Source organism: Ciona intestinalis, chromosome 7 (genome assembly GCF_000224145.3).
Source record: "Ciona intestinalis chromosome 7, KH, whole genome shotgun sequence".
In the NCBI taxonomy this organism is placed as follows: Eukaryota; Metazoa; Chordata; class Ascidiacea; order Phlebobranchia; family Cionidae; genus Ciona; species Ciona intestinalis.
The window spans coordinates 4,609,730-4,618,908 of NC_020172.2; the positions used below are offsets into that span (position 1 = coordinate 4,609,730).

The 9,179-nt window shown below is 35.1% G+C and overlaps 3 protein-coding genes across 3 annotated transcripts in view; 2 read left to right on the forward strand and 1 right to left on the reverse strand.

Moving 5' to 3' along the window:
* Positions 1-1,882: 1,882 nt before the first annotated feature.
* On the forward strand, positions 1,883-2,624 carry LOC104265830 (39S ribosomal protein L14, mitochondrial-like). The gene has a single exon (XM_009860723.3). It carries the CDS (start codon positions 1,930-1,932, stop codon positions 2,494-2,496), a length of 567 nt encoding a protein of 188 aa, XP_009859025.1. The 5' UTR covers positions 1,883-1,929; the 3' UTR covers positions 2,497-2,624.
* On the forward strand, positions 2,553-8,444 carry LOC104265829 (DEAD-box ATP-dependent RNA helicase 20-like). Its single transcript, XM_009860722.3, has 13 exons — positions 2,553-2,909; positions 3,238-3,406; positions 3,598-3,694; positions 3,802-3,935; positions 4,447-4,512; positions 4,945-5,083; positions 5,494-5,654; positions 6,001-6,179; positions 6,617-6,807; positions 7,157-7,216; positions 7,484-7,608; positions 7,904-8,057; positions 8,291-8,444. The coding sequence occupies exons 1-13, from the start codon at positions 2,713-2,715 to the stop codon at positions 8,338-8,340; spliced, it is 1,722 nt and encodes a 573-aa protein (XP_009859024.1). The 5' UTR covers positions 2,553-2,712; the 3' UTR covers positions 8,341-8,444.
* Positions 8,445-8,477: 33 nt separating this feature from the next.
* The window catches only part of LOC100181558 (probable ATP-dependent RNA helicase DDX43), a 7,049-nt gene continuing 6,347 nt past the window's right edge, over positions 8,478-9,179 (reverse strand). Inside the window, exons 16-17 of the mRNA XM_026835120.1 lie at positions 8,978-9,175; positions 8,478-8,762 (exon numbers count right to left, since the gene is read on the reverse strand). Of these exons, the coding sequence (XP_026690921.1) occupies positions 8,643-8,762; positions 8,978-9,175 (318 nt within the window). The 3' untranslated portion in view covers positions 8,478-8,642. The remainder of the gene's footprint in view (positions 8,763-8,977; positions 9,176-9,179) is intronic.

Genomic DNA, 9,179 nt, shown 5'->3' on the forward strand with positions numbered 1-9,179 from the left:
TAAAAGATTATATTTCGCCTAAACGGCATTGTTAGTCTTTTATTCAAATGAAAGAATAAAGGAATGTAATTTATTTTACCTCGTGTGGCGGGGCAACGAAAGTCGTTGTAACATGTTTCCGTTTATAATGGTAACACTCGAATTTTAGTGCCATTTTTTATAACTTCTCCTTTTTTTAAGTCGTATATATCATAACTACTGTTGCTGTGAAACCTAGATCCCCATCGATCTCATTCATATAGAATATAGAGTAGAAGATAGATCATACATACTATACTGTTTGCTTCCACAGCGCTCCTACTGAAAGTTGTGCGCATCCGAAATCGACCGGATGGTGGCGTGAGAGTGCTGACTGTCGTCGTGAAGTCGTTTAAGTCAGGATCGCTAACAGTTCGAACCAACAAAAAAGCAAAACTTTGGCTCGAAGTTCCATGCCCAGATTGCTTCGTTCCACTGACCAAAAAATCGAGATACCTAGTTATGGGCTCCATGGCGACATCAAGAGGAGCCCAACTCAATGAAGGCGATTTCGTTGCGAAGCTGAAACGAAACTTGCTTCGTACAGCAAAGAAATCGTTACGTAGATGTCGCAGGGTGAGACGACATGGTAGAAAGAAGAGAAAGAACAGAAGAGGAAAACGTGCCCGACGTCCATCCGTTTAGGTGACCGCCTGTTGAACCATTTACTTTGTGAGGATTGTACTCAATAAAAATTGTGTTTAAATTCCGAAAATGCGTGGTTTTATTTTGATGAAGACCGTATAGAAAGGTAAAAAAGGAGGAACACCTTTATCACTTAACTTAATATACTAATCGTGTTTTAAACAATTAACAACGGTCTTTTGGAGTCGTGAGGATACGGTTTTATAACTCTTTAAAAGTTCTTGATTTACTATCAAATGGGATGAGAAAGAGGAATGAAAAGGTGTCCCATCTTCTCCCACCCTACTATATGTTTATTTTTACCGACGACAGCTTTTGCATATTGTGCAAAGCTATTTTGGACTCTACAGTTAAATGGTACTTTGCTTCTTTTGTTTTTAAAAATCTAAAGATGCAGCGATGCTGTGTATAGTTGAACCTGGTTTTTCGAAGTGGGGTGAATCAGTTGTGTTGTAGTGTTATCCAGTGTTCGAGAAATTAGCATTTTAAGTTTTCAAACTCCCATTAACCGATTAACCTTTTACGGTAGGTTGGAACAATTGCCGAGCCTATGTTTACGAGCCGCGATTGAAGTTACAACAACTGTACAATTTAGTTGTTTAAATATATGTTTGTTTTTAAAAAAGAATATTAAGTTTCAGAAAGTTTCGCCTAATTTTATTCTGGTGACTTCACAAAATATTTGCTTATCTGCACTTAAACGTCATTAGAACGGTCAGCAGCTAAACCTGACGAAAATTTAAAGAATGACGAAATTTAAAGAATTTTCTCACGTGTTGCATAACTTTTGACTTGTGTTCGTGGGAATTTTAAATGTTCGTGTTTTCATGTTTATGAAAGATATACACGATAATTATTTGGCAGTTAAGTTTTTTGTAAATACGGAATTATCGCGCTGCATGTTTTATATATTGTAGGGCAAGGCTATATAGTTGACAATTTATACAATTCATATATAAAGGACCACTGTTAAGCAATTGCTGTTAAGAGTGTAAGGAAACATAAGTGTATAATTATAGCAGTGTCGAGCTTCGAACCCATATTCTGAAGGCAGGTGCGCTAACCCTATATTGCCCAACAGAAACCTAAGATTAAAAATAGATTTGAAAGCACAGTTTTACTAAGCGCATCACACTTTACTTGCAGTTATATAAATTAGATTAGATACTATAAAACCATACTTGCAATTTCCTGTTTTCATGTGCTTTGATTCGTACAGATATGAGGGCTTAGAAAATATTTGCATATTTGTTGTGTTCATGCAAAATGTTGTCAACAAATATTTTAAAACTGACCGCTTTAAACCAGTTACAAAAGTTCTGTTTTGGAACAACCACACAGAGGTTTCTCCCGGACTCACGGAATTATGATAATCAGTGTTTTTACGATGGAGTTCAATTTGGATACAAGGCAACTAAATCTAACATTCGTAATCGTGACCGGCAAGTCAAGAAGATGACAAAGAGAGCGTTCCAGAAGCAAACCAGAGTAAGAATTGTGGATAACACCACATATGCTCTGTCTCCTGTACTTAGAGCTGCGAGAGTCATCCAGGTTTATAATAAAAGCGGGCATGGGTCAGTTGGAGACCAGGTTTTGATCACTGTTAACGGGGCTATGAAACGAGCACTTATTGTGGGGCAGAGGAGACCCATGGGAGTAATGAAACCGCGCACAGACTCAAACAATGTTATTATCCTTGACAATGATGGCAACCCAGAAGGTACAAGGATAACTGTTCCTCTACCTTCTTGGTTAAGAGGGTACGACCCTAAAACTAAAAGACAACTTGCATTGTCGAAAATTTTGGCACTAGCTACTACTTTCGTATAGCGATTTTTTTTGTTCAAGTTATTTTATTATTTTGTGTCATGTGTTTAAAAAAATTCACCAAATTTTATTCGCAAAGTTGATTTTCTAGTGTAAAACAACATCAAATTTACCCTTTATTCCTTCTTTAGTGGAAATAATTTATTTAGACAATTAATCTGTAAATGTAGATTTCATCCTGTTTTTTAAAAGTTTGATTTTGTGCACTTATACCTAAAAATGAAGGGTGTACGAACTTTGTTAACTTTCTCGTTGCGAGCGAATCGCACCTTCCAACTTCCCCTGAACAGAAGAGTCTCATTTCGCCCCCAACACATATTATCAAACACAAGACCCATCCTGGCACCCACACAAACAAGGTTGAGTTCAGCCCACCCTTATAATGCACAACATGATGAGGATGGCCTCGACTTTGAGTGAGTTTTAAAACGGTTATTTAAATTAATTATGTTTATTGTGTATATACAATTATTTTTGTTGCATTTGGATGCTAAGCTAGCATTTTAGCAACTGATGCAGCCGTAATATAAAAGAAGAGGCTGTTAAAACTGCCTATATTCATACATACTTGCATTGAGCTGCTATAGTGGTGTTTAAAAAAAACTGTATATAATTTATCTGTTTCTCCACAGTTAAACAAAAACTGGTTGTATTTGTGTGACTGGGAGCGTTTATCACTCCATTTTTTTACAAATTGTATTTACATCCCCAGTTTTATTTACATTGTTATATCACCTTTTCCAGCTCCCTATTTAAAGACATAGATCCAGTGTTTGAGGAACACAGAGGAAATGAACGAAATGAAAGAAGTTACGCTGCAAACTTTAACTTCTCAACCGCCGACTTTTCGCAAAATGAAGATTTTGAGCGAGATTTTTACAGCGAGCATCCAGATTGTGCCAACAGATCTCAGGTATGTATGTCGGACTGTCTTAATTGTTAGTACATGGACTAGGCTAGTAATATATATGGTAGGCCTTTTAACAAAGTCCATGGTCGCGACCCAGTTAAAACCTTATTGCAAACACCTAGATGGAAAACCACTGGGCTAAATAGTTGGACCATAAGGTCACAAGGTTTAACAGAATATATATTTCCCAACAGAGCGACATTGATGCATTTTATCGAACAAATGGAATAACTATTGGAGGAGAAAAAGTTCCAAGGCCGGTTCTTGATTTTTCCGAACTGCAATTTTCAGGTTAGTTTTAAATTATACTTTACACGAGGTGTTTGGGACAGAACCGTGTTATTGTCCTCCTCTTCGAGTTGCTAAATTTTATGTTTTAAAAAATAATTCTTTACCAGACCACATTGATTCCAAGTTACGTCAATCTAATTTTAATGTTCCGACCGCCATCCAATCAACTGGTTGGCCGGCAACTTTATCTGGTCGTGATGTTATCGGTATCGCACAAACTGGTTCCGGAAAAACACTTTCGGTAAAATTTGTTTAATTTATGGAAGAAAATAGAAATTTTTTTACTGAGAAAAATTTTTGTTATAAATTAATAACATAGTATTATTATCTTTAACTTTAATTGTCTCTTTGATTAAGGTAGCAAAGATTTAAAAAGATTTAAAATCATAAGACAGAATATAGAGCCAAAAAACAACAGTTGTTAAGACACGATTACAGTTAAAAACGTATTTACTTTTTAATTGGAAGAAAAAAGTTAGGTTGCTACACCTAGCACACAAATAATGAGCCATTTATGTTTAATTATTTAATTCATTTAATAATTGTAGGTGTTTGACTTTCTAGTTATATACCCATCATATTTTTAATCCAATTTTAAAATTCAGGTCTATTTATTTTAAAATTATTTCTTCCATTTTAATCTACTTGCCTTATAATTAGGATTAAGTATTAAGGTAGAATATAGTTCTGGTTGTGTATATGCCATGTTTTCATCAAGTTATGTCTATTAATTTTAAAATTATTTCTTCCAGTTTATTCTTCCTGCCTTAATCCACATACAAGCTCAACGACCACTTGGAAGAGGGGAAGGCCCTATTGTGAGAATATTTGTTCATTTTTTTATAAATTATGTAATGTTCAAGTTACTGGGAAACGCAGAACCTTATTTTAAGATTAATTTGCAAACAAAAATTTGTAGTATATTTACAACCCCCCCCTTTTTTTTTTAGTACCTCCAATTTTAAATACACAGAACAAGTTATTTAATACACAAAATGATCTGGTGCCACGAAAACTTACCAGACAAAAATTAAGTCCAACCAATTGTATAATAAAATATTATATATAATAAATATTTGGGCTAAATGACATCATCAGCCTCTGCAAAAGAAATACCAAAAAGTAACCATAAAGCCTAAAATACCAAAAAGTAACATTATTACAAAGTACATACAAAGGTATATATATATATATATATATATATATCATTTCTTTTTGTAAAAAATAATATGAATATTTTTTCCACACAGGCACTTGTGATGTGTCCTACCCGTGAACTGGCTGTTCAGTGTGAACGGGTAGCCAACCAATTTGCTGGACCTTTTATCAGGACTGCATGTGCTTATGGGGGAAGTAGTAGGAATATACAGCTGGATAAAATCGGAGCAGGTAATTATAATAACATTATGTTAGTGTAAGGTTTTTTTTAAATTATATTTTGGAAATGTATGGCTGTCTAAGTTGTGATCCGCACAAAACTGTTAAACTTTTGGCAAATGTTAGAAAACCATAGAAAAAATACATATTTTTCTTCAACTTTGTGGCGTTGTCTAAATTGTTAGCCATACATTAAAAACAATCCACGGTAAAGTTACATCTGGCAAAAACAGAGCACCCATGGTATAACGACTGTAATTTTCCTGTGCACTTGAGTTGAAAGCAAGTTACATTTATTTATTTATTCATTCATTTATTTATTTTCAAGCTTTAAGAGACAAGGTTTATTAAAGTTTTAAAAAGGTCAATTGTTATAAAACCATAAAAAACACATGTTTTCTCAACCACACTTTTGTACACAGGTTGTTCCATCTTGGTTGCCACCCCAGGAAGGCTGATGGATTTCTTACAACATGGAGAAGTTAACTTAAGGAGGTGCACGTACCTTGTGTTGGACGAAGCTGACCGTATGTTGGACATGGGCTTCGAACCACAGATAAGGAAAATAATTGAACAGATTCGAGTGAGTGATGTATTCAGTGTCGCAGCCAGAAACAAAAAAGGGGGGGTTCAATTTTCCAAAATAATTTTTCATTTTTTTAAGTGGGGTGCCACTAAGGATGTTGATAATTTTTGGTTGCGTTATGTTTGTAAACCTTATGTTTATCATCAAACAGGTAAAATAATGTTTCGGAGGGCAGTTATGGTTAATTGGACAATCCTGTCCAAATCTTATCGGTACCTCGCCCACATAGGAAAATGTTACAAATTAATCCTATTTATCAATTTTTTTTAGCCTGTAAGTTTAGCAAATATGGGGTACATGGTCAAATGCAAATCTTCTAAGTTACGAATGATTCCTTTTTTAGCCTGACCGTCAAGTAACAATGTGGAGTGCCACCTGGCCCTCAGAGATCCGTCAGCTTGCCAAAGATTTCATTTCCACGAAAAGTGCGACGCACATCAAAGTTGGATCCTCGGATCTTCAAGCAAGCGAAAATATTCAGCAGAAATTTGCCATCTGCCATTCACCTGATAAATTTAAACAGTATGTAAATAATCTATTAGCAGCCCTATCTGGTATACAAAGTGGTTATAAACAAAACTGTTGAGCGGCTCATCTGGTATATGATATTTGATTTTTTATTAGTTTTGTATATTTTGATGTATGTGACACTGCAAAGTTTTGGTAAAAACTGGCGGCCAAAAAAGCACAATAACTACATATTAAGTTAGAGGTAAATAATTTCTAAAACTTCTATTATATTAAACAAAAGATTTTTTACTTTTTAGGAATAATAACTATGCAAAAATTGGGTCCCTTTAATTAGTGCATTAAGTGAATTGTGGTCATGGCGGACATAGTAAATGTTGTGGACATAGTGACATAGTGGACATGCACCAATTAAAGGGACCCAATTTTTGCATAGTTATTATTCTTAAAAAGTAAAATGAGAAATAACTAAAAACTTGTTTTTCCACCAGGTTTAAAGAAATAATCATTGAATTGAAAAACGCAAACAAAGATCAATTTTCACAATTCCCGAAAACCCTTGTGTTTTGTAACACCAAAGCTACATGTGATAGACTGTCACAGCAATTGCGCAACGCAGGTTTAAGATCCAATGCTATACATGGAGATAAAACGCAATCACAACGTGACAGTGTGTTGAACAGTAAGTCACATAAATAAACAGTATTTTTCGTGAACTATTTATCACCTATGGTCAAAAATATATCACAAAGCGCTCTGGGCTGTACATTTTAAGATCCGATCTTGTTTTCCTTTTTTTTTGTAAAATATTTATTTAGTGACAGTGTATTAAATAGTAAGTCATATAAATAATCAAATTGATTTTTGTAAACTAAAATTTATAGTCCTGAGGAGTTTGTCTTTTAACTTTAAAAATACTAAATATTTGCATGTATTGCCACACATATATATCTTCAGGTGTTTGGAACCTTGGTGTCTTTAAAAGTTGGCACATCTTAAAAAATACTGAGATAATTTTTTTGCATTCACAGATTTCCGTCGCGGCAGAAGTAACATTCTGATCGCAACTGATGTTGCAGCTCGTGGATTAGGTGAGTACGCACATTATTACTGTGCATGTGCCATAAATTATCGTTTGATAATCGAATGTATGTATCTACCCTTACATGGAAGGGTATGCACATCAGGGCCAGGGGTTTGTGTGGCCAAAAATCAACATCCGTTATATCACAGATGTTCTGTTTCAAACATATGCTATTACTGTTCGTATATTTTCTCATGTATAAATTTCAGACATGTTGACAGTTGACACCAGGTATGTGATTTTCATATTTGTGATAAACCTTTATAAATTTCAGACATTAACGACATCCAGTACGTGATAAACTTCGACACTCCACCCACTTGTACGGATTATATACATAGGATTGGGAGAACGGGACGTGCAGGGAAACAAGGGACATCATATACCTTGCTGACTGAGGTATTAGTTTGTACATTCTAACAATTGAACACTAATTTTAATCGATTCTGTTTTCTTAGGCCGGGTTTGGCCCATTTACCCCAATACCCTTGTGCGTCCGTAAGTAGCATACTCACTATAGTGAAGTCCCTTATTGTTGTTCTCTCTCAGCATTTGTAAAAAAATCAAATTAGTCTGTTTTAATGTACTTCTGTATTTTTAAATCTTCAAAATTTAGATTAGCATCCGCGTGTTTTCTTTAAAGAACTAATTAAATTTGGCAGTTTGTAATCTTTAGTATATTTCCCTTTGACAGGAAAATGGTGCCATTGTAAAAGATCTTATCTCCAGTCTTGAAGTAATTAACCATGAAGTGGACCCCAAACTACACAAGATGCAGCAATGGTGGATACAGAATCGAACAAAAGCAAAACCTCGTCAGAGACCACAGACCAGGAGATTTAAGAACGGTAAATGTTGTGAAACTTAGTGTGAGCTGCACCTGCAGTGGCACAGCAAAGGGGTGTTTTGGGTGTCTGTAAAAAAAACTGTTTTTAAAAACCTTTTACCATTTTTTCTCTAGCTGCAGCAGTGCCGACCTGTAAATCTGTCTTTTTAAATTGAAAAAAAATTGGGGGGAAACTTACTTTTTTCTAGCTGTGCTTTTGCATAGGCATACCTGTGAGACTATTTGTTTTTGTAGATCATTACAACAACAGGAGAAATCGACATTATGATGATGGCTACTACTGATATTAGTTGATAAATAATACGACCAAATAATAAGTTTCACATCGTTTAAAGAAATGCGTGCTGTCTCTGTTCAGATTTTTTAAAACACAGCGTTTGATACCAAACAACAGTGGTAGTAGACAAGAAAAAAATGGCTGGAAAGTTGTCCCAATTTTAATGATAATGAAAGCACTCTGTTCAGCTTTTTTAAAGCACAGTTTGAAACCAATCAACAGAGGTAGTAGACAAGAAACAAAAAAAGTTTTCTGAAAAAAAAAATTGCCGGAGTTTGGTGATTGATAGGAATGATGTCAGCATTGATGTCACCATCTTCTTCCTCCCCTTCTTTGTCCTCCTGATCGATAAGCAGATCCATCCGCTGCTTTCCGTTCCTTCATCTTTTGAAACCTTTCAGCCATCTCTCGTACTTCTACTGGAACCTCCTGCAAAATAAACATTTGACTAGATCAAAAAGTGCAAGGTTTAATTTAAGAACTCTTTTTTACTGCTACTTTTAACCATGAAGGGCCACGGAAAAGTTTAATTAAAGCACTTAATTGAGGCTTTTCGTACTTAAACACATTTAAAAAAAAAAGATTGTGGTATGGTAGACAAAACATCGACATACACTACTTTTTTCATGTCAAATGAGCCCTACCTGTTCTGCTTCTTCCAATATAGCAATAAGTTCCTTAGCCGATCCCCAATCACTCCTTGTAAAGAAAGATATGGATATTCCAGATTTACCAGCCCTTCCTGTACGTCCAACTCTATGCACGTATTCCTCAGTGTTGCGAGGGAAGTCGTAATTAATGACATGCGTCACATCTTTAACGTCAAGTCCTCGTGAGGCTACATCG